The 27,205-nt window shown below is 44.6% G+C and overlaps 1 protein-coding gene across 1 annotated transcript in view; it reads left to right on the top strand.

The window, feature by feature from the left end:
• LOC129817397 (tumor necrosis factor receptor superfamily member 21-like) overlaps nt 1–22,825 on the top strand; it is a 30,662-nt gene extending 7,837 nt beyond the window's left edge. Inside the window, exons 2-6 of the mRNA XM_055872589.1 lie at nt 991–1,648; nt 5,329–5,895; nt 15,583–15,848; nt 20,485–20,698; nt 21,125–22,825. Of these exons, the coding sequence (XP_055728564.1) occupies nt 991–1,648; nt 5,329–5,895; nt 15,583–15,848; nt 20,485–20,698; nt 21,125–21,354 (1,935 nt within the window). The 3' untranslated portion in view covers nt 21,355–22,825. The remainder of the gene's footprint in view (nt 1–990; nt 1,649–5,328; nt 5,896–15,582; nt 15,849–20,484; nt 20,699–21,124) is intronic.
• Nucleotides 22,826–27,205: the final 4,380 nt, after the last annotated feature.

Raw genomic sequence — 27,205 nt, 5'->3', positions numbered from 1 at the left:
CACGTGGGTACCTGCTTCTATAAACCAATGAGGAGATGGGAGAGGCAGGACTTTCAGCGCGATCTGCGTCAGAAATAGAAAGGAGTTCTATTTTAGCCATTGGCATTGCAGACGCTCATTGGCGCGCGCGCAAGCAGTGTGGTTGCAATAATTGAATAACATGGATTTCTATATTTATTTTGCGACGCTCGTGTCCAGTCTGGTCAGCATGTTACACGGAACCCAAACCGGCTGCGCGCGTGTGCCATCGTGCGCTATCGTGCATACATTCATTTTGTCCCCCTACACCAAACGCGATCACGACACGCAGGTTAAAATATCAAAACAAACTCTGAACCAATGACATGAATTTGGGGACAGGTCGAAAAGCATTAAACATGTATGGTAATTTAGCTAGTTAGCTTGCACTTGCTAGCTAATTTGTCCTATTTAGCTAGCTTGCTGTTGCTAGCTAATTTGTCCTGGGATATAAACATTGAGTTGTTATTTTACCTGAACTACACAAGGTCCTCTACTCCGACAATTAATCCACACATAAAACGGCCAACCGAGTCGTTTTTAGTCATCTCTCCTCCTTGCAGGACTTTCAGCTCGATCTGCGTCAGAAATAGGAATTACTTCTATTTTAGCCCTTGGTAACACAGACGCTCGTTGGCACGCGCAATAATTGAATAACATGGATTTGTAAATTTATTTTACGACGCTCGCGCACGCGACGTGTCTGGTCTGGTCAGCATGTTAGGGTTGAGAATGTGTCCTATAATGTTGACTCACTGCAAATGTTTCTGACTCACTGTCCTTTAACTACAGAGAGTTTGGGGGTTTCTAGGGGTGACTTTGCCTTAGCTGTGGTTGTTTTCACACATCCATTTATTTGGTAAATGAGCTGCGGCCTGGGTCTCTACCTGCGACTCTATGTGTTGCCATCTTTTCGGCAGTACATTGTCGAAGTTCAACACTGTCTCTGTTGTCATTTCTTTCTGTTCTCAGCTACTGTACAGTGTCGTTGGTGAGGCCTCTAGCCAGCCTCTGACACCCAGCCCTGGCACTGAGATAGTGGCCCTGTCTGCCCGCCACTACTACCACACAGACCAAAGCACGGGCAGTCAACTGGTTTGTGACAAGTGCCCCGCAGGAACCTTCGTGTCCAGGCACTGCAACCAGACCAACGTGAGGGAGTGCAGCCGCTGTGGCGAGGGCACATTCACGCGCGGCGAGAACGGGGTTCAGCAATGCCACCGCTGCAGGAGGCCCTGCAGCGCCCCCCTCGTTGAGAAGTTCCCCTGCACGGCCACATTGGACCGGGTCTGCACCTGCCCCCCGGACACCTTCGCCAAGGGGGACACCTGTACTCCCCACTTCCTGTGCCCTGTGGGCTCAGGGGTGAAGAAAAGGGGCAGCGAGGTGGAGGATGTGAGCTGTAAGGTGTGCGCACGAGGGAGCTTCTCGGACGTGGTTTCCAGTGTATTGAGGTGCAGGACACACACAGACTGTCTGGCCCAGGGTCTGCCCCTACTGGCAGCAGGCACCAGAGAGACAGACAACATCTGTGGATCTGCTTCTCCCACCTCCCCCACCCTCCTGGGACCTGCACAGTCTGCCTTCATCCAGGAGCCCTCCTCTTCCTCAGCTGGCCCAGTACACAAAGGTAAGGCAGTGCCCTGGGACAGTGGACCCGACTCCCTAAACTAATTTATATCTGTTGCTCCCCCACCCAGGTTATTTTGCTATGTGTTTCTTTTGAGTATCTTCATGTAGAAACTCAAGGGGAATACCAGACTGTAGAACAGGCTTGTGTTCCTCAACAAAATGTCTCCACATGGATGTTATTCTCCCTATGTAGTCCGTCATATCAAACATTGACCTGGCCATCAGGTACTGTACAGTGATAAAGTGACATGTTTGATCTCTTCACAGACAACACTGCTTTGGTGGAAAACATGTTGTTTCCATTCAATCCCAAACTCCTTACTTGCTTGTTCTCACTCTTGTCCACAAAGGTCATGTCTGTACATTTGTTCTGTAATTGCTTATAGAGGGGAAAGTGGAATAAACTGGGTAAACGGCTGCCCTTTTACTTCAACACATCACACGCTTAGGAAGACAGGGGGAAGCATTAAGGCTATACATTCAACAGAGAGATCGGTTCCTTTGTAGTGGCTGTAGTTTTATCTTCCCAACAGCCAAGTGTTATGTAGCCTAACAGGTCATATTGAAAAATATCACAAAGTTTTCTCATCGGAAACACATATAAGCATTGAAGTGAAACGTTACTCTTTTTTTTCTACTAACCAAATATTAGGCTGTCTATAATATATACTATATGTCTTAGCTAGCTAGCTAACGTTAGCTGGCTGGCTCCCTAGCTGACGTTATTATTTGTATTCCAGAGCCGTTTGCTTTTCTAGTTAGAGCCTATTGTTAGCTAGCTAACATTGAACCTTGTTGGTTAGCTCCCAGCACTGTGGCATTGTTGGAACTGTTAATTGTTGTTTAACTAGCTAATGTTAGCTGGCTGGCTCGTTAGCTAACTTTACGCGACGTGTGTACAACACCCGTTGAATATAGCCGGTGTCAGTAAAAGTCTGCAAAAAAGTGTAATGAAATTGTTGCCAGTAGAGCTGGTTAGGCTGTTTTCATGTTATCAAGAGGTAAACAAATCATCGGCCAGAGAGTCAAGTGTGCGCTCCAAGAGCGAAGCGAGATGGGTTGGGCTTAAGAAGGTGTGAACGATGCTGAATGGGTGTAGACAAAGAAGAGCTCTTCACTAGATACCAAAACATTCAAAGGCCATTTTCTCAAAAGTGAGTTTACAAGTTGATCACCTTTCAATGCAGAATTACTTTCCCATTGTCCCTTTGTAGCTCTGAGTCTCTACTTTTATCCAATGTAAAAAATAAAATAAAAAATCGGATTTTGCTACACACTGTAAGACCGAATCCAGGTGGTGAGTCACATATGTGAAAAATGTTAAACAGTTTTTTTGGGGTCAGAGAAGACACTACTCATTCCCAAAAGTAGTTACTCATTGAAAATGTTACTATGGCAACATACACTACCGTTCAAAAGTTTGGGGTCACTTAGAAATGTCCTTGTTTTTGAAAGAAAAGCAAATTTTTTTGTCCATTAAAATAACATCAAATTGATCAGAAATACAGTATAGACATTATTAATGTTGTAAATGACTATTGTAGCTGGAAACGGCTGATTTGTAATGGAATATCTACATAGGCGTACAGAGCCCCATAGGCGTACAGAGCCCCATTTATCAGAAACCATCATTCCTGTGTTCCAATGGCACGTTGTGCTAGCAAATCCAAGTTTATCATTTTAAAAGGCTAATTGATCATTAGAAAAGCCTTTTGCAGTTATGTTAGCACAGCTGAAAACTGTTGTAATGATTAAAGAAGCAATAAAACTGGCCTTCTTTAGACTAGTTGAGTATCTGGAGCATCAGCATTTGTGTGTTTGATTACAGGCTGAAAATTGCCAGAAACAAAGACTTTCTTCTGAAACTCGTCAATCTATTCTTGTACTGAGAAATGAAGGCTATTCCATGCGAGAAACTGCCAAGAAACTGTAATTGCTGCAAATGGAGGATTCTTTGACGAAAGCAAAGTTGGAAGGACACAATTATTATTTAAATTAAAAATCATTATTTATAACTTTGTAAACGTCTTGACTATATTTCCTATTCCTTTTGCAACTCATGTCATGTATGTTTTCATAGAAAACAAGGACCTTTCTGTGACCCCAAACTTTTGAACAGTGGTATAGTTCTCAGAGACTAACTAACTATTTAGTTGTTGTTGCTGATTGTTTACAAGTTGATGGACATTTGAGACTGTTTGTTACGGCCGTCGAAAGAACTGGACCGAAGCGCAGCGTTGTGAGCGTACATATTGCTTTTTATTAGGATGACGCCGACAAAAACAATAAACAATACCAATACGACCGTGAAGCTTAAGGCTATAGTGCCACAAACAAAGAAAACTTCCCACACTGAAAGGAGGGAAAGGGCTACCTAAGTATGGTTCCCAATCAGAGACAACGATAGACAGCTGTCCCTGATTGAGAACCATACCCGGCCAAAACATAGAAATACAAAATCATAGAAAACAAAAACATAGAATGCCCACCCCAAATCACACCCTGACCAAACCAAATAGAGACATAAAAAGGCTCTCTAATGTCAGGGCGTGACACTGTTAAAATAAACATATGGCTTCTGGATCTTAAGGTAGCAGCTACAGTATTTCCAGCCACAGGACTGTACAAGTCTCTCTTACATGTTTTCTTCTGCTGGTGCTTTAGTCCACAGTTTAGTCAGTAGTATTTCACAATGTCAACCTACCGTAACAGACCATTAATGCCACTGCTGTTTGTCTTGTGTGTAGATAAATAGCCTCTCACCTAAGTTGCACCTTAGTTCAGTGAGAATAGCTGAAGGGGGTGTTCCACTTCCACACGTATTACAGAGATCGCCATGCCTCAGTCTCAACTGTGTCTGTATCAATGAGAGGGGAGGGGAAGGAGGCTGTTGCACAAAATTCGCAAAGACAGGACAGTGTGTCCCCATGCAGTGAGGAACTGAAATCAGTGTAGTTGAGATGGTGATGCTGGTAACACAGCTTGCTTCTGAATTACCTGTGCACAGGGATAACCAATGATCCAGGTGCCAATCCCAAAAGCATCCCCCTATAGGATGCCATAATGAAATGCTAATCTGTTTAATACTGTAGTGGTAGACAGGGGTATTCCAGCTCAGGGTAAGGGAATTTTTTACAGTATATTGATCCTGGTTCTGTGCCGGTTAACACAACTCCCCTATTTATTGGTTGTTTTGGTTTTAACACTAGCCTATAGAGGCAGTGTAGCTTCAACGTTTGTACCTGCAATAGTAATTTATCAGGGTCAATCTAGTTCAATCTCAATTGACTAACAGTTACATGAATGTGTTCAGGCATATTTTGTTGACCTCTTTTCAACTCAAAATCTTTTCCCCATTCATCCCCTGCTGAGACTGGAGCTGTAATGGAATTCACTCGATCTTTAGTAGAGTACTGTATAAATGCGGTGGCTGTAGAAGGAGCAATCTAGTGCTCTTCTTGTGTCAGATTAGATTGGAGAGCACTGCTGGGGTCTGGCCAGGGCGGGGCCCTTCCCTTCCTCGGCTGTCCAGCAGATTGCCTGTGGGATTAAAGTTTTACAATTTTGACTAAATGTTATTATCTTTCTCCGCATCTCCCTCCCCCTTTATCTCGCTCTTTCTCCTCTCCCTTTCTCTCTTTCCCTTTCTATTTGTGGTTGTGTTTCTCTGTGGGTTAGATGCCTTCAGCCTGACAGCAGGTTCTGAGGTCTTACTGAGTACCACGGGGACTCTACCCAGCTCCAGCAACAGCCAGGACTCCACCCCATCAGGCTCCTATGAGGCCAGCCCCGAAGATGATATAGAGTTGCTGAACCGGGCCGCTACGGCCGGAGCCCAGGACCCCACACAGACTCCACCACACCTCAAGCACTCTGTGCCCAGTGAGCCCCGCCGCACCCACCCGGCAGCCAACAAGCGGGCCATGGACGGCGTAGAGGACGGATCGGAGGTAGGGGTAGGTCAGGGTGTGCAAAGATCAGGGTACAGGCCCACACGAAGGGGCTCCCCCAGGCCCAGCACTCATACACACTTTGACATCAACGAGCACTTGCCCTGGATGATTGTGCTGCTGCTGCTGCTGGTGCTGGTGGTGATCGTGGTGTGCAGCGTGAAGAGGAGCTCCAGAGTGCTGAAGAAGGGACCAGTTCAGGACCCCAGCAGCATCATTGAGAAAGCAATCCAGAAGAAGACCTGCCCCCCGACACAGACCAAGGAGAAGTGGATCTACTACTCCAATGGACAGGGTGAGTGGACGCTTTATTTTACCTCTCAAGGTTTATAGAAAGAAATGCAACTTTGTTAATTAGTCTTTTTTATATATAGCCACATACTTTATAAAGACAGATAACAGAAAACATACAAACAAATACATTTTTATTACAAAGATATATTGGCGAGACTTTCAGCTGAGAAGACCTACCGACCATCTGTTATAGCATCAGTGGGGAAATCTAAATCCAATCCATTCTGCCCAAGAGAACATGACACATAGCAGAACAGTATAGCTGTTACACAAGCAAGGGCATGGCCTGCAACAGACTGTAACTGCCACCTCCCCACATGCATCTCCCTTTATCTTTCTCTACCTCTCCCTTCCTCTGTTGTTTCGCTTTCTTTCTCTACTTCTCTCTTTACCCCCTCCCCTCCTGCCTTACTCCCTCTATCTTTACACCCCCCCCACCCCTCAGTCCTCCTCCTTCTCTTCCTCTTTTCCTTCTCACTCTCTGTCTGTATCTCTCTCTCTCTCTCTGTCTGTATTTCGCTCTCTGTCTGTATCTCTCTCTATCTGTATCTCTCTGTGTCTCTCTCTCTCTCTCTGTCTGCATATCTCTCTCCTTCTGTGTCTGTCTCTCTCTCTCTCTGTATCTCTCTCTCTAACTGTCTCTCTGATGTGTCTGGTTGTCTGTAACCATGGGAGCCGAGGAGGCCACATGGGGCTGCTAGGTTACAGTAGTGAAACCCCAGTACCGCAGCAGGCAGGCAGGAGGAAGATACCGCCAGCCGCAGCCTGATGTCAGCCTCAGATATCCATCCGCTTGTAAGCGAGAGAGAGGGAGAGCTCTAACCCAGTGCAGTTCAGTTCAAACCAGATTATTCCAGTTCTCTGTGGTTGGGGAGAAGCTCAACTTTATCATTGCACAGACACATGCCCCCCCCCCCCCCCCCCCCGGGAAAGGGTGGAGTGAGGACTGGGGAACGCTGGGTGGGCCGCGGCTTTCAAAGTTATGTGTCACTGAAAGTGTCGGTGGTCAGGGCTCCCACCGTGTGAAATGAAGATCTTAGCACATTGTACCGGTCTGCTCACACCACGTGAGAATGTTCTAGGAATGTATAGTAGGGATGTAGACATTGCGAAGATAGAAAAGTACAACTGAAACATGATCGATAGTCTAATCTTCACATTGTCTTACTACATTAAACTTCCCTTTTTTGTTACTCATGGAAATACCCTTTGAAAGTATTTCAGTTAGCAATCTGACTGTTCTTTTTTCTTTAACAATTGACTCCTCAAGGAAAGTCCTCAATGATAAACTGCTTTTGCATTCACATGGATTCAGGCTGCTATGTTAGTAGTTTTAGCATTTACAAATGTTTCCCATACTTTTCTTTACTGTTATAAATAGTAGAGTAGTAATATTTTGATATATATGTCCAGATCAGATATACAAATGATCTTCACTTTTACTGCGTTGTTTATCTACATTCAGTTCCAAAAAAGAGAATTTAAATGTATTTGAAACTTCAAAAAACTTAAGAGAATTTAGGGCATGTTCTTTAAAAAGGATTACAGAATGTTTATCAAGTAGATGCAGAGTTTTACATTCAGTGTGTGTGTGTGTGTGATTACACAGCTATTTACTTTCGAGCACAAAACAAAACAGTTTCTTAATTCTTCCAAGGTGTGTAATTGACTACCCTGAAGGCTTTAATGTCTATTTACTGGAGTAGTTAAAAAGGCGCACTAAACAGTGGAATGGGAAACATATATATAAGAAAAAGGCAAGATCATACAAATAGCTCATTATTTCATAGGAGTCCAGAAAGTGGCGTGAAGGGCAAGCAGGGTGAAAAGAATCCCCCCTGTGGGCCTGCTGTTTACCAACGCCAAACAGGTGGGGAAGTACCCAGGTGGCCGTGCTGCTCAGCTCCAGGGTGGGCCACATGGACAGGCAGCAGGGATAGGACCTGGGCTGTGTCTATGACTGGTGGTTGGGCCAGCTGTGTGGGCTCTGTTGCTTTCACGTGCCTCGGAAATCAGGGCAATTTGATAGGGACATTTTACAGATTTCGCTATCACTGTGTACTCTGTGATCTGACAAAGTAATTTCCTTCCTGGATTTGGACAGGCTTTCATATTATAACTTTTTTTAATGCAGATTAAGGTATCATATTCAAATCACATTCATTTTTTGTTTAGTGTTATTTGAATGACAGCAACATTTTCTACAAAATGATCAAAACTGAGCAAGACACCAGAGCACTAGGCAATCAAGAGATTGAGACAATAAATGTAACTAAGCAGCAAGCTGATCTTATGTGACCACTTTGTCTCTTCTATTGCAATGACAAGCTTACTTTGTCACCAGCGACAATCCCCAGAGAGGCTCAGAGCAAACGGGACTGGAGGAGAAAAACTACATGGCTGCCATTGTGGGCTGTTTGTGGCCTCATTGTCATGCAGCCCACTCAGCTCAGACCTGCTGTGGCTGGTTTGCTGTCTCAATGGCGTTTTCTAATGGAAATATTACAGCACCACCACTTCCCATAATAGTCTGTGGTACTGGATAATCGTCAGGTCCTCTACTTGAAATGGATGGAGACTATGTGACAATATGTTTGTATTGTGCAGTAGCGATGCTTGGGTAAAATCAGTGGGGAAGGCACGCCATATTACAACCTACACTGTATGTGTTGTAAGAATTGCATTGTTTGCTGTTAATTGATATGCCTTGCGACCGTGATAGGCCAAGGCAATAAGAAGACAGTGGCAGAATAAATTCAATCACAAAACTGGATAGCAACCTCTGTCCACAACGCATTTTGCATGTAACAAACAGTTACATGACCATCAACATGATTAAGCAAGTTAATGTTTCTGACATTTTCGGACCGCTTAACAACTATTGATTTAGAACCACAGAGATTTACTGCAAGTCGCAAAGAAAACAGGAGCTGCCTCCACTATTCCAGCACCATTTCCACTTCAACATTTCAACATCATCAAATCTCCTCTGCTTAGTCTAATACAGTGACTACTAAAAGATACCAAAAACTGTTTAGTCCAATCACCATCAGCTAGATATGACTTGGCTGTCCATGGTTCTGATCTCTGGTTGCGCACATGTGTGTGCGTGTGCGTGCCTTCGTGCAAGTAGAAAAATATGCTGACTCACCCTACTTGTAGAGAAACGCCAATACCATCCTCTCATGTTGATGAAATAGTCTATCACACTGTCTTACAGTACACGCTTTTATTTTTTGTTGTCCTAGGCTGGCTAAAATGCTTGCTCGCTAGCCTAACTTCCATTCATGGGCAACGTTAGCTAGTTAACATTAGCCTTCTACATCTAGCTACTGTAAATATTGAACTTCCATCCTCTCAGGCCACGGGCATAACAATGTGGTTGGATCAAAATTGCCGTTATAATCATTGGCCAGTATGGAGAATTAAGTAAAACCACAAGTCCAAATCCCTATCTCCATCCATAGCTAATTTAGGAATGGGCCGATTTCTGTTAGTGCTCTCAAAGCGATTTGATAGGAGAGATGCCAAATCCAAGCTGGCTTCCCATTTTTTGTTGATGTTGCCAGGACCATTCACAGTTGAGCTCACTCAGTTTAGCTCAAAGCTGATTGTCAAATGTTTTATCGCTTTTTTTGTCAAGGGAGGCCAAATGCTCGCTGGCTTCACTTGCATTCAATGTTACAGGTATGGGGGATTTTCCGGTGCATGTGTTGTGTGTCTCAGAGTGGTGAGCACAATCAATGTGGGCTTGGGGGGAGGCCAGTGTGTGTGTGTGTGTGTGTGTGTGTGTGTGTGTGTGTCTGGGTCAGTGTGGGATTGAGGGAGGCAGTTGCATAGTCCTGTGGATGTCCTTAGACATGCACCTGCAATATTTGTATTTCTGTATAATATTTTGTATCATTGCTGTGGTTACGCCACGAATATAATCTATTCCCTGGAGTATGTGCCAAGAAGGGGAGGAGAAACCAAGGAAAGATGGACGTAGACAGACTAGAAGTAAGAATAGGGAACAATAGTGTCAGAATACCAAAAGATGTGGATCATATACATAAAGATGAGTGACTATGTAGGTTGTCAGACTGAAACTGTTTATAAAGAGATCTCTGACTCTGGGACCGGCAGTTTGCTCCATGGACAGGCTCGGCTTGTTACTGTGTAATATAGTCTATATTGAAATCCCAAGCTCCGGTGTCTAAGAGATATTTTTAAGAAGTATTTCCACGACACAGGGACACCAATGTCATACTCGTTTGGACCGGACAGTATCAGATAGATGGCTTACACGTAGAGAGGCAGAGGGGTGGTGTTTCACTCGCTCAGTTGCTTTCTCCTGTGAGATACATTCAGCCTCTTGTGAATTGAAGGAATATTATGAAACACAGAGAGACGAAAGATAAAATAATTTATGTTTTTATTGTTATTTTGGGGAAGCCTGGCTTCCCTTGGCATCCATGAATACACAACACTGGTATTGTGTGACTCTCTGAATAACCCGTTGAATAAAGGCGTCAGCGTGCTTCAGTTTGGCTGGCGCCTAGCCGAACCGAATGTGTGGTCGCAAACTCCCTTCAAAAATCCTTTGCTTGAAAAATTAGCAATAGTACTCTTTTTCTATTTTAAGACTCCATAGCCAGTATCCTCAAAATAGTCCGATTTTGATAACTCAAGAAATCTGTCATTCAATTTTACATCTAACTAAGATGTTTGGTGCATTATTTCTCAATTAATAAATGTGCAGGAAAACGAGTCATCTCTCGTTGAATGACAACAAAGACTTTATTGAAGACACATCTGACATGCAGTAGCTAACTTTCTCTGCCCTGCAGGCAACGTTATATTGTTGCTTCATATCTATGTACCATAATCACTGTGATAACTCTAACTGTTTTACATCTAACTAACAGATTACATTTGGAGTCTTTATTTCTTTTAAGCGTTTAAAATAAATCAACCCTGCCCCTCTATTTATTTATTAGCAGCCATTTTAGGTCAGCCATTCTGTAGTTTGAATATAAACAATCTGCCACCGCTGCGTTCATATGCCTGGAGGTTTAGGAAGCTGACATAGCACTGCTGAACACATCCACTAACATACTGAATCATCAGGATTAGATTTATGTAGGTCATCTATTATAACCCACTAAAACAGAGAGGGAATGTCTCCCTAACCAAGCTCTGTCACTTAAAAAAAAAAAAACTAAAGAAGATGACAGTAGGCAGGCTCGGTAGGAACTGAAAGTGACTGTCACGTGAGGCTTCTAGATACAGTTGAAGTCGGAAGTTTACATACACCTTAGCCAAATACATTTAAACTCAGTTTTTCACAATTCCTGACTTTTAATCCAAGTAAAAATTCCCTGTTTTAGGTCAGTTAGGATCACCACTTTATTTTAAGAATGTGAAATGTTAGAATAATAATAGAGAGAATGATTTATTTCAGCTTTTATTACTTTCATCACATTCCCAGTGGGTCAGAAGTTTACATACACTCAATTAGTATTTGGTAGCATTGCCTTTTAAATTGTTGAACTTAGGTCAAACGTTTTGGGTAGCCTTCCACAAGCTTCCCACAATAAGTTGGGTGAATTTTGGCCCATTCCTCCTGACAGAGCTGGTGTAACTGAGTCAGGTTTGTAGGCCTCCTTGCTCGCACACGCTTTTTCAGTTCTGCCCACACATTTTCGATGGGATTGAGGTCAGGGCTTTGATGGCCACTCCAATACTTGACTTTGTTGTCCTTAAGCCATTTTGCCACAACTTTGGAAGTATGCTTGGGGTCATTGTTCATTTGGAAGACCCATTTGCGACCAAGCTTTAACTTCCTGACTGATGTCTTGATGTTGCTTCAATATATCCACATAATTTTCCTTCCTCATGAAGCCATCTATTTTGTGAAGTGCACCAGTCCATCCTGCAGCAAAGCACCCCCACAACATGATGCTGCCACCCCCGTGCTTCATGGTTGGGATGGTGTTCTTCGGCGATGGTCATTATGGCCAAACAGTTCTATTTTTGTTTCATCAGACCAGAGGACATTTCTCCAAAAAGTGCGATCTTTGTCCCCATGTGCAGTTGCAAACCGTAGTCTGGCTTTTTTTATAGCGGTTTTGGAGCAGTGGCTTCTTCCTTGCTGAGCGGCCTTTCAGGTTATGTCGATATAGGACTCGTTTTACTGTGGATATAGATACTTTTGTACCTGTTTCCTCCAGCATCTTCAAGGTCCTTTGCTGCTGTTCCGGGATTTATCTGCACTTTTCGCACCAAGTACGTTCATCTCTAGGAGACAGAGCCGTCTCCTTCCTGAGCCGTATGACGGCTGCGTGGTCCCATGGTGTTTATACTTGCGTACTATTGTTTGTACAGATGAACGTGGTACCTTCAGGCGTTTGGGAATTGCACCCAAAGATGAACCTGACTTGTGGAGGTCTACAAAAGATTTTCTGAGGTCTTGGCTGAATTATTTTGATTTTCCCATGATGTCAAGCAAAGAGGCACTGAGTTTGAAGGTAGGCCTTGAAATACATCTACAGGTACACCTCCAATTGACTCAAATTATGTCAATTAGCCTGTCAGAAGCTTCTGAAGCCATGACATCCTTACCTGGAATTTTCCAAGCTGTTTAAAGGCACAGTCAACTTAGTGTATGTAAACTTCTAACTCACTGGAATTGTGATACAGTGAAATAATCTGTTTGTAAACAATTGTTGGGAAAATGACTTGTGTCATGCACAAAGTAGATGTCCTAACCAACTTGCCAAAACTATAGTTTGTTAACATGAAGTTTGTGGAGTGGTTGAAAAACGAGTTTCAATGACTCAAACCTAAGTGTATGTAAACCTCTGACTTCAACTGTATATAGGGTCGTTCAACACAACGTCATTTCGTGGCATGACTTTGACCCTCCGGGCAAGACAACTGTAGTGGAGCCTTGGCCTCTTCCAGATCATAAGCCAACCACCGCTGGCTTACAGTCAATCTCCCAGCTACAACTGCTCCAAACCCGACCTCGTATTATGCACTTTGCATATTTGGGCTTTGATAGTAGACATTAATCAGAGATCACTGTGATCCTTATCTAAATTGAAAAATGTATTATGTTTCTTTACACTTTATAGTTATTTCTGCATAATGTGGCCTTTTGTATGTGGAGCGAAGTTTAGACCAATTCAATTTCACCTCTCTCAATTCAATAATGAATTTGAATAAATGTTATATTCAGTTAATACATTGGAAATTCCCCTGTGTATCAGGTTTAAGGTAAGACCCAGGCGTAGACAGTGTCGAAGTACGTTTATAACTCAAACAGGGGCAGGCAAAAGGACAGGTCAAGGGCAGGCAGAGGTCAGAATCCAGATAGGTAGGGCGAAGGTACAGGACGGCAGGCCGGCTCAGGGTCAGGTCAGGTAGAGGTCAGTAATCCAGATAGGTAGGGCGAAGGTACAGGACGGCAGGCCGGCTCAGGGTCAGGTCAGGTAGAGGTCAGTAATCCAGATAGGTAGGGCAAAGGTACAGGACGGCAGGCAGGGTCAGGGCAGGCAGGAATGGTCAAAACCGGGAAACTAGGAAGCAAGAACTATAGCAAAGACAGGAGCAAGGGAGAAAATGGTGGTAGGTTTGAACAAACAAAACGAACTTGCAACAGACAGAGAACACAGGTATAAATACACAGTGGATAATGGTGAAGATGGGCGACACCTGGAGGGGTTGGAGACAATCACAAAGACAGGTGAAACAGATCAGGGTGTGACACTTTTTTAATTAAGCTTTTGTTTTTGATTTCATTTCATTCAAGTTGAATTATGATGCACAGAGTTGTCTTTCAATTGAATATGGTTATGCCTGCAGGGATGGCACAGACATGGGTTTTTTCTACGCCTGTTTTGAAGCGATCATGTTCTGTTTTGACTGAGTGAAGTTATAACACCTAGTGATGTTATATGTCTGCCTGGCAGTCTGAATATAAATTAGAGTATTCACGCCTGGTAAATTTCCTGTAGTGACAATTTTTCCCCCAGACATATTTCTATTATTGTATATGCAAGTCAACATGTTCTGCTGCGTCCCTCAGAAGTGAGACAGCTAGGCAGGGTGCGGTGTATGATATCTTTCAGATAAGATCCATCAGCTTCAGCAAGGCTGTGGTGAGGAGGAGAACCCCATGTTCTCTTTTTCCGCTCGCATCGTTTCACACTAAACAAGTTGAGGTTGCTTAGTACTATTTTTACATGAAAACCAGCGAGTCAGCATTTTCTCAAACCTGTCACATAGCCTACATAACACAATAATCAGTAAAAATGCATTGTATGTCATCTAGCTGCCATGAACAGCAGAGAGAGGCCTTTGTGTCAGCACCAGCCACTCACACACGCATACACTCGTATAAAAAAGGGTTCTTCAGCTGTCCCAATAGGAGAGGCCTTTTTGGTTCCAGGTAGAACCCTTTTTGGTTCCAGATATAACCCTTTTGGGTTCCATGTAGAATGCTCTGTGGAAAGGGTTCTACATGGAACCCAAAAAGGTTCTACCTGGAACCAAAAAGGGTTCTTCAATTTAAAACACAAAAGGCTGGACAGGAGGACAGGCAGGCAATTTCTCAAGGGTCATTGAACCCAGCAGGAGGTTGTCTTCACATACTGAAAATAACACTTCCTCCATGTGATTGAGACCAATTCAGCTTTCTGAGCTGCCAATGTCTTAGGACGGAGTCACGCTTGGTCTGTCTGGACAGGGTGTCCAGATCTACATATCTTGCATTACTCATCTCATATGTACTGTATATACTGTATTTTATACCATCTATGGCATCTGGCCTATGCCACTCTGTCATTGCTCATCCGTATATTGATATGTATATATTCCATTCCTTACTTATGTAAGTATTAGGTAGTTGTGGAATTGTTAGATTGCATGTTAGATATTGCTGCACTGTCGGAACTAGAAGCACAAGCATTTCGCTACACACATTAACATCTGCTAACCATGTGTATGTGACCAATACCATTTGATCTGGGTTGTGAAGAGGTGGAGGGTAGTGGTGAACTTCAGATGCATCTGCTGAGGTAACGCTCTGTGACAGATCACTTTCAGAGAGTGAATTCCTGGATTCCACTAGCTCATGATGGTGCATTCCTCATGAGCGCTAACCAGCTAAAACAGTTCTGTTTACCTTCTGAGACCTCAGGCTCAAGAGGTCATAACCCCTTATGTAACACACACGCATGTGAACACAAGTGCAAGCACGCACACGAATGTGCACACTCACTCTCTACATCTCTACAACTCAAATGTTAGATACATTTTTTTTTTTTTTCATTTTATAAGAAAGGAACAAAGGCTTAGTGTGGTTGAAGATGACCCAATTATTTTGTTGTTGTATCTTATTAGCAATGTAAGTTGTTTAGGTGGGTGTTGTGTTGAACTGTTCTGACCTTACAATTAAGTAGAAATCAAGTAATCTAATTGCATGCTCTTTTAATGTGACTTCTAAGTAGTTAATGGGCATAATTACTGTAAATAAATAAAAAAGGGTTGCAAAGGCAAAATGGGTAAATGATCATATGATGTCTCAGGATCAACAAAGAATACATGTGACTTAATAGTCGAGGGACTTCCATTGTCCATCCATGGCTCAAGTCCATTCCACACATTGCATAACAATAACCTGTCGTCTCCTCTCTTTACCCAGGTGTGGACATCCTGAAGTTGGTGGCAGCTCAGATTGGCAGCCAGTGGATCGACATGTACCAGTCCCTGGCCAATGCCACAGAGCGCGAGGTGGCAGCCTTCTCCAATGGCTACCAGTCGGACCACGACCGGGCATATGCTGCCCTGCAACACTGGACCATCCGCGACGGGGACGCTAACCTGGCCAAGCTCACCAACGCCCTGCACCGCCACCACCGCAGCGACGTGGTGGAGAAGATACGGGGCGTCATGGAAGACAATCCTCAGGTATGCTCTACTACAGTACCTTGAATCACTGGCATAAAGAATATGTTATGTCTCCCAGTGTACTCACCCATCTTGAATCACAGGTGGGCTCTTTGGACTAAATGACACTCCTCACTTATGAGTCTTCAGGCTCTCATATTATCTCATTAAATCTCCAGTTTACCAAGTCACTTCACATGCACACAAACATAGAAATCACATATGGGATGCCAACATTAGTTTTAAAGAAGTCACAAGCGGGATGGCCAACCCTCCTGCCTTAAGTGCCCTTTTGACTGTCCTGGCTTTGCCTCCTAGCGCTATAGAGGTTAGAGGGAACAGTGGATCGTTCATCGCCGTCCACTTTTCTTCTTCTTTTTCTCCCCTCTGTCAGATACATTTCATATTATCCTCATGTCCAGTGTCCTTGACTGCTCAAGGTTAGATTCTTACAGTTAAGGGCTTGTCATAGTCCTCTTAGGAAATATATTGAGACCCGTAGATATCTTACAGGCTGCCTTTTGTAATTCTGCCTGTCATCACCACTTAATAATGTTGGTAATATATGGTGTGGTTTCTCAATCCATGGTGGATGATATAGCAAGTAATAGGAGGGAATAGGGAAGCAGAAGCACAGTACGAGTAGGGAGCATAGTGTGCTGGAGGCTCCTCCCTCCCTCGTCTCCCATGTTCCCTCAGTAAACTCTTGGCCGTTTCTACATGTTTTCTCCTCATTCCATTAAATTAGCACTGGGTCATGTGGTGTAAGTGACGTGAGAGTAAAAAAACACCAGGAAATGATCATACATCCGTCATGTGCCTCATTGGTACCAGGCAGAGTGTACTGTAAGTCTACACGTATGCTATTCCTCCTTAGAGAGCTATAAAGTACAACCGTGTGGTTCCATTGACATAAGACTTCCCCAGCCGTGTGAGTCATAAAGGAGGTCTGTGTGTGGTGATTCCACCAGAGTGGGCTGGCTGTCTTATGTGTGGGAGGAATGGAGCCAAGGAAGGAGGGAGGGAGGGAGGGAGAGGATGCATTTTCTGCTGCCACCCCAGTCTTTTAGCTCCCAGACACAGTTTGGAGCTAAGCTCCGTGGCTGGGTTATTTTTACACAAACCACAGGTGGTGAGCCCCAAACATTGCTAATCTCACTGCCTCCCCAGTTGATACTCTCTCATTCCAATAGAGTGATTTCATCATAGCTGTAAGGCAAGGAGCCTGAAGAAGAAAGGACAGAGGCTGATCCAGGTTGTGTGTGTGTCAGCATGTACATGTAATACTGCATTTTAAAAAATATATATATTTCACCTTTATTTCACCAGGTAAGCTAGTTGAGAACAAGTTGTCATTTACAACTGCGACCTGGCCAAGATAAAGCAAAGCGACAGAAACACAGAGTTAAACATGGAATAAACAAGTGTACAGTCAATAACACAATAGAAATGAAAAAAAAGTCAATATACAGTGTGTGCAAATGGCAGGAGGTAATGCAATAAATAGGCCATAATATCACAGTAATTACAATTTAGCAGATTAACACTGGAGTGATAGATGATCGCAGATGATGATGAGCAGATGATGGTGTGTAAGTAGTGATACTGGTGTGCAAAAGAGCAGCAAAGTAAATATAAACAATATGGGGATGAGGTAGGTAGATTGGGTTGGCTATTTACAGATGGAATATGTACAGCTGCAGCGATTGGTTAGCTGCTGAGATATCTGATGTTTAAAGTTAGTGAGGGAAAGGTAAGTCTCCAGCTTCAGCGATTTTTGCAATTCGTTCCAGTCACTGGCAACAGAGAACTAGAAGGAAAGGCAGCCAAAGGAGGTGTTGGCTTTGGGGATGACCAGTGAGATATACCTGCTGGAGTGCGTGCTACGGGTGGGTGTTGTTATCGTGACCAGTGAGCTGAGATAAGGCAGAGCTTTACCTAGCATAGACTTAGATGACCTGGAGCCAGTGGGTCTGGCGACGAATATGTAGCGAGGGCCAGCCGACTAGAGCCTACAGGTCGCAGTGGTGGGTGGTTAAGGCGCTTTGGTAACAAAACGGATGGCACTGTGATAGACTACATCCAATTTGCTGAGTAGAGTGTTGGAAGCTATTTTGTAGATGACATCGCCGAAGTCGAGGATCGGTAGGATAGTCAGTTTTACTAGGGTAAGTTTGGCGGCGTGAGTGAAGGAGGCTTTGTTGTGAGATAGAAAGCCGATTCTAGATTTGATTTTCGATTGGAGGTGTTTGATATGAGTCTGGAAGGAGAGTTTACAGTCTAGCCAGACACCTAGGTATTTGTAGTTGTCCACGTATTCTAGGTCAGAACCGTCCAGAGTAATGATGCTAGTCGGGCAGGCGGGCGGGTGCGGGCAGCAATCGGTTGAAGAGCATGCATATAGTTTTACTAGCATTTAAAAGCAGTTGGAGGCTACGGAAGGAGTGTTTTATGGCATTGAAGCTCGTTTGGGGGTTTGTTAACACAGTGTCCAAAGAAGGGCTAGATGTATACAGAATGGTGTTGTCTGCATAGAGGTGGATCAGAGAATCACCAGCAGCAAGAACGACATCATTGATATATACATTGAAAAGAGTCGGCCCGAGAATTGAACCCTGTGGCACCCCCATAGAGACTGCCAGAGGTCCGGACAACAGGCCCTCCGATTTGACACACTGATCTCTTTCTGAGAAGTAGTTGGTGAACCAGGCGAGGCAGTCATTTGAGAAACCAAGGCTATTGAGTCTGCCGATAAGAATGCAGTGATTGACAGAGTCGAAAGCCTTGGCCAGGTCGATGAGGGACGGCTGCACAGTACTGTCTTTTATCGATGGCGGCTGTGATATTGCTTAGGACCTTGAGCTGAGGTACACCCATGACCAGCTCGGAAACCAGATTGCATAGTGGAGAAGGTACGGTGGGATTCGAAATGGTCAGTGATCTGTTTGTTAAACTTGGTTTTCAAAGATTTTAGAAAGGCAGGGCAGGATGGATATAGGTCTATAACAGTTTGGGTCAAGAGTGTCTACCCTTTGAAGAGGGGGATGACCGCGGAAGCTTTCCAGTCTTTGGGGATCTCAGACGATACGAAAGAGAGGTTGAACATGCTGGTAATAGGGGTTGCAACATAGCACCTATGTCTTGAAACCGCAACATATGAAGATTCACTTCAATGGTAAAGGCTCTCTTTACCCACAATGTCTTATGACATTGCAGTTTTTTCAGAGCCTACTGTATTTTTCTGCTGAATTGGGTTTATGAATAGACATGCAACACATCTCTCCACAATTAGTAATTACTCACTTGAATTATTCACAGCCACTCTGCAGGGAATGATTATTAAGCAGATTCACTAAAGTGTTGTTTTTGATCTAATTAAAACGTAGATGTTCTCTGTGTCTCTGATGCCTCAGTAGTTCCTCCCTACACAGGGGCTGACCCTCTAGCGTGTTTATTGTGTGTTTGAGTGTGTGTATGTGTGTGCGTGCATGCACCTGTATGTTGGTGTGATGAATGTCACTGTCCCTAACCTGGGATTTTATCAGGGCTGAGTGGTTGTGTTACATGCTATGTCAGTGACTCGGCCAGATCACACTCTCTCATCTAATGACTCAGTCACTGGCTACTAACTGACAACTCAGAGAAGCTTCTGGAACAGTGACACCATTTCCCCTGTTCTCTCCTAACTCTCCATGGTGAGTCTTTTCTTTGTAGCCTCTAGGGGTTTCTCTTGAGGGTTAGTTGGTAGGTTTTGTAACATAATGTGGCTACATCTGTTCTCTGTGGGAGGCGGGAGGGAGCAGTGCTCTTATCACAGTAGATGTGTGTCATCCCCCACCAAACTGACCTAGTGCACCGACTTACTTGTTATTGAATAGGGGAGATAGCAGGGGCTGCATATGGGTCATACATGCACACAGATGTAATATAAGTGAAGTCTGTCTGATGCCACATTGAGCTGTTTTGTATCAGATTTTATGTTAGCATCAGAAGTTTTCCACTGCGTTCCTGTGAAGCTATATTGAACTGTGTTTTATTGGATTTTTAGCACTGATGGTTTTCCATTGCATTTCCATCACCTGTATGAAATGCCCTCTACCATGTCCTTTGTGCATCACATCACAGAGCAGAGCCTTTTTTTCTACAGTACCGAAGACAAATATTATTCTACCATGAGCTCGTCCGGTCCGGTCACGACCAGTTCACACCATTACCATACCAAATAAGACTGTTATTTATGTCTTCCCTGGGCCCCAGGGCAGACACAGTGGTGGTGTACTATGCCTGTTAGTGTGTGACTGGGCACATGTGGTCCGTGGGCAGTACATTCCGGTCTGTGCAAGTCCACAGAATCCCTTTCATGGCTGGTCGGTTGTGTACGTGCCCTGAGGCAAGGAAGAGAGAGGCGCGGGTGTGGGTGGTCTGGGGCTGGGAGGTTGGCCCCGCTGTGTCACCCGACCCGGGCTGCATGGGGCTGGGGCTTCACACACAGGAGCTCCCTGTCCTGTCCCTGTGCTCTGTCCGGACACCAGCGTGACTCAGGACACTGCTTTCTCAGCCATTGTTTCCCGACACTGACCCGCTCTTTCTCTCTGTCTCTCTCTCGCTCCCCCCCTCTCTCTATATATATCTCTTCCTCCTTTCTCTCTCTCTGCAGTTTGATCTGAACCAGCTGATGACCGCTGTGAATGTAACCCCGAGCCACAGTCCTGTCCACAAGCCTTTGGATTCTCCTAGGGTGCTGGTGGAGCAGTCTCCTGTGCACCGGACCAAGGGTTTCTTCCCTGATGAATCAGAGCCCCTTCTCCGCTGTGACTCCACCTCCAGCAAAGACTCCGCCCTCAGCAGGACCGGCTCGTTCATTACCAAAGGTGAGCACATATGACGCAGTCCTGTTTCAGTAACTATGCTAGACAACGTCTCTTACAGAGGTGATGTACTTGCATTTACTGCTCCCTTCTGGTTACCAATTGCACCTGATTCTATACTCCATTATAGGAAGTCATCAACTATGAAAACTTTGAGAAATAAAGGGAAAGGGGGAAACCTAGTCAGTTGCGCAACTGAATGTATTCAACCGAAATGTGTCTTCCACAGTTAACCAAACCCTTCTGAATCAGATGCATCTTAGTCATCATAAGGATGACTGGGCTTTTATTCCCAGTTAGTCATTCACAATTTCCTATTATATGGACAACAACAAGCTGTAGCTAACATCAACACTATGTTGTAGTCTGTCCTCCTCCTCATTCTGATATTGTTCTCTTTCCCCTCCTCTCTTCCTCTGTGACTTCCAGAGAAGAAAGACACGGTGCTACGTCAGGTCCGGCTGGACCGGTGCGACCTGCAACCCATCTTTGACGACATGCTGCACATCCTAAACCCTGACGAGCTGCACGTCATCGAGGAGATCCCCATGGCCGAGGACAAACTGGACCGCCTCTTTGAGATTGCCGGGGTCAAGAGCCAGGAGGCCAGCCAGACCCTGCTAGACTCGGTCTACAGCCACTTGCCGGACCTCCTATAGACTGCTGCTGTGGTGCTATAGACCTCTACTGTGGTCAGGGGACACCCCACTTCCTTCTACTGCAAACCCTTCCTTCCCGGGTGTGGCTACCTGGGTGTGGCTTCCTCTCTTGCCTCACACTCCCCCACCCCCCCCAAGTAGTGAGAGACTACTTGTTTCTGGCTACAGTTACCTACTTGCCTTCGAGACCTCCGATGGGTTCCCCTTGGCTATCCTCCATTCCTAGTAGCCTGACTGAGTCCCCCACTCCTACAATAATCAGGGAGCCTCCCTCCCCTCTCTGGAAGTCTCCTTCCATCACTCCCCCCATGTTGAGGGAAGGGAACCAGGCTGTCCCCATCTCTCACCAGGTGGCAAGCCTGCCTGTCTGGAGGAAGGGCAGGACAGAGGGGCCAGGCTCTGTACCCCAGCCTGGAGTTCTGGACAGAGACGGCTCGATACCACCACCACCATCACCACTATGCTCATTAAACCACTGCTATTGCACTCGTGTCAATGTAACGTTAAAACAGTGTTCTCTTGACATTTTGGAGCTTATTGTGGGTGTATCAGCCAGTGCTATAAACCAATATTCACTCATTCATGCAAGCAAACTTCAACAACACACACTCATGCACAATGTCTAACAATGTAAAACATACTATGACGCACACTCATGGTGCGCAATGTCTAACACTAATAGTATGTAATATGATTGATGCACTAATTCTTGTTCTTTGAGTAACATAACCATTTAATTGGTATGCATTCTGCCACATGTGCTTCAATGTCTCTTTGAAATGCTGTTTACTAACATTTCACAATGTATTATCATTTTTAGATTTCTTAGCAACTATGTTTGTCATGAATATACGAGCATTCTGATGTTTCCCAGCTTTGTGTAATGAGACCATCTTACTGGATGTAAGACTTGCATAGTTATTCTACTTGAATCTGACTCTCACCTGGATTGTGGTACTTGATTAAAACAGAAGATAATGTACAACTATAGTTCCTTCCAGATCTTAAAAAAGCACCACCAAAAACATGTTGCTGTGAAAGGGTCAGTATTCAACTCACAAACGCTACGAAAGGAACACAGACTGTCTTTTTGCCAAGCCAGTCATATCAAGCTACTCTGGTGCTAGACTTGAAATGATCTGGTTGTGCATAATACTAGGATGATATTGGGGGGGCTTGCTGGACAATGGCTACTGAAGTATTCTGGACATTGCGGAGTGTAAAGAAGATGCAGCTGCTGTGGACTTTGCTGGGCTGAATTGAAAAGTGCTGTTTGAGCTATCCACTTCTCTGTTGGGTCAAATGTAAGAGTGCGACTGTTAGCGTATAGTACGAGTCTGAAACGTTGAAGCTGAGGTTTGAATACATGTACTCTGGTGGCTGTTTAAAAACTTAACACGTGTAACCAGTATGTTTACTATTATGTCACCTCTTAAATCAAACCAATTAAAGTTCCAGAATTTGTCATAAAGTGGAGTGTGTGTCTTACTTCTATGACATATTTACTGCATTTCTCTTTCAGCAATATTTTTTTACAGTAACTTGTTTCATACTGTTGCTCATGATATAGCACAAACCCTAGTGTGTGATTTTGATATTCATTATGTCAGTTTTCTGAAGGTAGTTTTGGTTACAATTTCTCTTCCTGATAAGATAATCCTTCTGTTCTGAAATTCTTCTTGTGTTATTGTGGGGCTGGTTCAAGGAGGTGAGGAGCTAAATGTTGATATTGTAGCCGCACAGTCTTTTCTGTAATGTGACACGGATATAATGGGGTGGCGTTTTACTGCAAAGGCTGTTAATAGATGTATTTAGTCTCCATAAAAGAGTGTCTGGTGTTGTCTGTGTGTATGATAATAGGTAAGGGAGATGGAACTGGGGCTGGGGAGGGGTAGGCTTCTTTCATCTCCACCCAGTCACTAGCGTATTGGAGAGAGGACAAAACATCCCTGCTCTATTTGATCCTGTAGGTGTCTCTGTGCTTCAAAATGTGCACAGTATGACAGCAGAAAAGGGAAAGAAGATTCAGTAACAACATACTAGTTTAATGATCAGTCATAACCACTACATATCGGTCTTGGACAATATCTCCATAGATCAGTGGTGTAAATTACTTAAGTAAAAATACTTTAAAGTACTACTTAAGTAGTTTTTTGGGCTATCTAATTTACTGTTTATATTTTTGCCAACTTTTACTTCCCTACATTCCTAAAGAAAATAATGTACTTTTTACTCTATACATTTTCACTGACACCCAAAAGTACTTGTTACATTTTGACAGGAAAATGGTCCAATTCACACACTTATCAAGACAACATCCCTGGTCATCCCTACTGCCTCTGATCTGGCGGACTCACTAAACACAAATGCGTTGTTTGTAAATTATGTCTGAGGGTTGGAGTGTGCCCCTGGCTATCTGTCAAATAAAAATAAAAAATGATTCTGTCTGGTTTGCTTATAAGGAATTTGAAATGGTTTATACTTTTGATACTTAAGTACATTTTAGCAATCCACATTTACTTTTGATACTTTGGTATATTCAAAACCAAATACTTTTAGACTTTTACTCAAGTAGTATTTTACTGGGTGACTTTTACTTTTACTTGAATCATTTTCTATTAAGTTATCTTTACTTTTACTCAAGTATGACAATTGAGTACCTTTTCCACCACTGCCATAGATTATGTTATGCATCTGTGGCATCACACTTCACATAACAAGAACACTTATTCTTACACACAATATTGCTATATCTAATAATGTCTTTGTATTTATTCAATAATAGTTGGCACATTTAAGCAGGATTGTTCTTGCCAGACAGAGCCTGATGCTGATGGCAGAGGATTAGATAACACTGATTTCTGGTGACTCCTTGGCAGCCTGGCTGATCTGGTTTTTCAGTACATTTTTTATGTTGAAGCGATGTCAATGTCTGCCAAAGGAATGTCATTCATCAAGTCACATCACTGTTGTCTCAGCAAATGCCATCACAAACAATTGGGCACAATTAACTTGTACACTTTAACTCAATACTCAAATTCTCCTACTTATTTAGCAGTCAACGGTTGTGCATTCATGCATACAGCAGAACCTACCGAACACCAGTAACAAAACCAGTTGAAGTTTATGTGGTTTACTTTTAAATGTGGTCATAAAGTGAGCAAAACTAGTACTTACTAATAACGACCATTGTTGGTTACAGGGTGACAGTCTCCTGATGTCAGGGATAAACATCTTAATTCCGAACATCAAATACTCTGTAGCTGGGAGACCATCCCTCCTACATCGATAGCCTAGCTGCTATCTGACATGGTGCAGGAAACAACCCCCCAATGAACCAGCTTTACCAGTAAGTCAAAATGGAACTATGTTCAACATTGCGTTGCTGGGAGAGCCACTGTAAAAAGTCCTGACTCAGATACTGTAGATGCTAGGCTAATGATCTTAAGAGGGTCTCCTGGCTGCTCTTCCACTGTAAATGGTTGAACAGCCTGGGGACTGTATGTGCAGAGGTGTGAAGTGTCATGCACTCAGGGGACTATGTGAAGAAAGGCTCTCATAGGGGGAAAGGGGAGGGATCTCCCATATTAAACCTCAGCCTCTGACACAAAATACCAATTTAATCCATTTTAAGTTCAAGTTGTTATCAAGGTAATCCTAGACACATGAAAAGAGATGGGGAAAGGGCCGATGAAACGGGCATATTCTACCCACACGAGTTGCTGACTCCAGGTGGTGAGGTTGGCGGAGACGAGGCAACGAAGAGACTCCAGGTCCTGATTGGTTCGCTCCATCTGGCCGTTAGATTGGGGGTGAAAACCAGAGAACAGGCTGGCCGACGAACCAATGAGAGTGGAGAACGCCTTCTAGAACCGGGACGAGAACTGAGGACCCCGATCAGAGACCATGTCGACCGGAAGTCCATGGAGCCGGAAGACGTGTTGCACCATGAGCTGAGCCGTCTCCTTGGCTGAGGGTAACTTGAGAAGGGGAATAAAATGGGCTTCTTTATAAAACCTATCCACCACCGTCAGGATCGTGCTGTTGCCATCTGACGGAGGAAGACCAGTAACAAAGTCCAGGGATATATGGGAACAGGGGCAGTGAGGAACAGGGAGTGGTTGAAGAAGGCCAGCCAGAGCTTGACGCGCAGTCTTGTTTTGTGCACACACAATGCAGGCGGCGATGAATGTGGAGACATCAGGAACCATGGTACGGCCAAAGTATTAACAGAGGAAAGCCAGGGTCCAATGGGAGCCTGATTGGCAGGTCAATCTCGAGAAATGTGCCCATTCCAGGACCGGGGAACGGGCAGGGTCCGGGACAAACATCTGGTTAGCCGGACCCCCCCACGGGTGGTGCAGAGATTTTCCAGGTTCTTATGGTCAGTCCACAGTAAGAATAGGTGTTCCGCCCCCTCCAACCAGTTCCTCCACTCCTCCAACACCATCTTGAAGGTGAGGAGTTCTCGATTTCCCACATCTTAGTTCCTCTCATCAGGGGTAAGACGATGGGAGAGAAAAGCGCAGGGGTGCAGCTTTTGGTCCTGGGCAGAACGCTGAGACAGAACGGGCCCCACTGAGATCCGAGGCATCGACATCCACCACGCACTAATGGGACGGGTACGGATGGATTAAGATGGGGGCTGTAATGAATCGATGTATGAGGTACGAGAACACCCAGTCAGCTGCTGGAGACCACGTGAATGGAACCTTAGGAGAGGTGAGTGCTGAGAGGGGGAAGCCAATCCACCACCGTGATGTCATTAAGGCCCCGGTAGTCAGAACACGGACGCAGGGTTTTGTCCTTCTTCTCCACAAAGAAGATCAGTGCGCCATCGGGAGAGGCAGATGGATGAATACTCCCTGCAGCGAGAGAGTCCTCAATGTACTCCTCCATAGCCTTGGTCTCCGGACCCGAAAGGAAGTAAAGCCGCCCCTGAGGTGGTGTTGTGCCCGGGAGCAGTTCAATGGCGCAGTCGTAGGGTCGATGAGGAGGGAGAGACGTAGTGCAGGCCTTGATGAAGACCTCCCGGAGGTCTAGGTACTCCGCAGGAATGGCAGAGAGATCCGAAGCTTCTCCCAAGCCTGCAGGAAAATGTCCCGGGGCAGGCTGTGCTGACTTAAGACACCGTGCATGGCAGAACAGGCTACAACCCACAATAGAACCAGTAGCCCAGTTGTGCTTCTAGAGCCATGAATACCCCAAAACCATGGGGAGATGGGGAGATTCTATGCGCAGGATCTGCATACACTCACTACGATTTCCTGATACTCGTAGTTTGATAGGAAACGTATTGCGGGTGACTCTGCCAATAGAGCGCCCATCCAGCGCTCTGAAGTCCATGTGAATGGAGAGGGGCTAAGTGAAGATTCCCAGCTCCAACACCAAGGTAGTGTTGATAAATCTCTCATCGACCCCAGAGTCAAGGAGCATCCGTAGAGATTTGGCCTGGTCACCCCACAACAGGGTGGCATGGAGAGGGGTATGAATAATGGAAGATTGGAAAATCTCTGTACCGTTCACCAGAGTACACCAGAGTATTGTGGGACTACAGGACTATATGTCCTGTAGTCCCACAATACAGACAGCTCCTGGTACTCAACCTGCATAAACATTCATCCAGAGACAATCTAGCCCTTCTCAGTAGCTTGTGCTCTGGAGGAGGCGAGTCGACCGCCCTCTGTGATTCCCGTGGACACTCGGGTGATCTCGGATTCTCTATGTAAGGTGGACGTCGGGAACTTCTGGGATTCCTCGGAGACGAGGTGGGAGCAGTGGGCGAGCGAGTATGACCAGGGAACAGACCTCCTCTCCCTCCTACGTTCCCATAGCCGCCCATCGATCCATA

This window comes from Salvelinus fontinalis, chromosome 20 (genome assembly GCF_029448725.1).
Source record: "Salvelinus fontinalis isolate EN_2023a chromosome 20, ASM2944872v1, whole genome shotgun sequence".
Classification (NCBI taxonomy): domain Eukaryota; kingdom Metazoa; phylum Chordata; class Actinopteri; order Salmoniformes; family Salmonidae; genus Salvelinus; species Salvelinus fontinalis.
The sequence above is the reverse complement of the archived record's forward strand: the minus strand, read 5'-3'. Positions and strand labels throughout refer to the sequence as shown.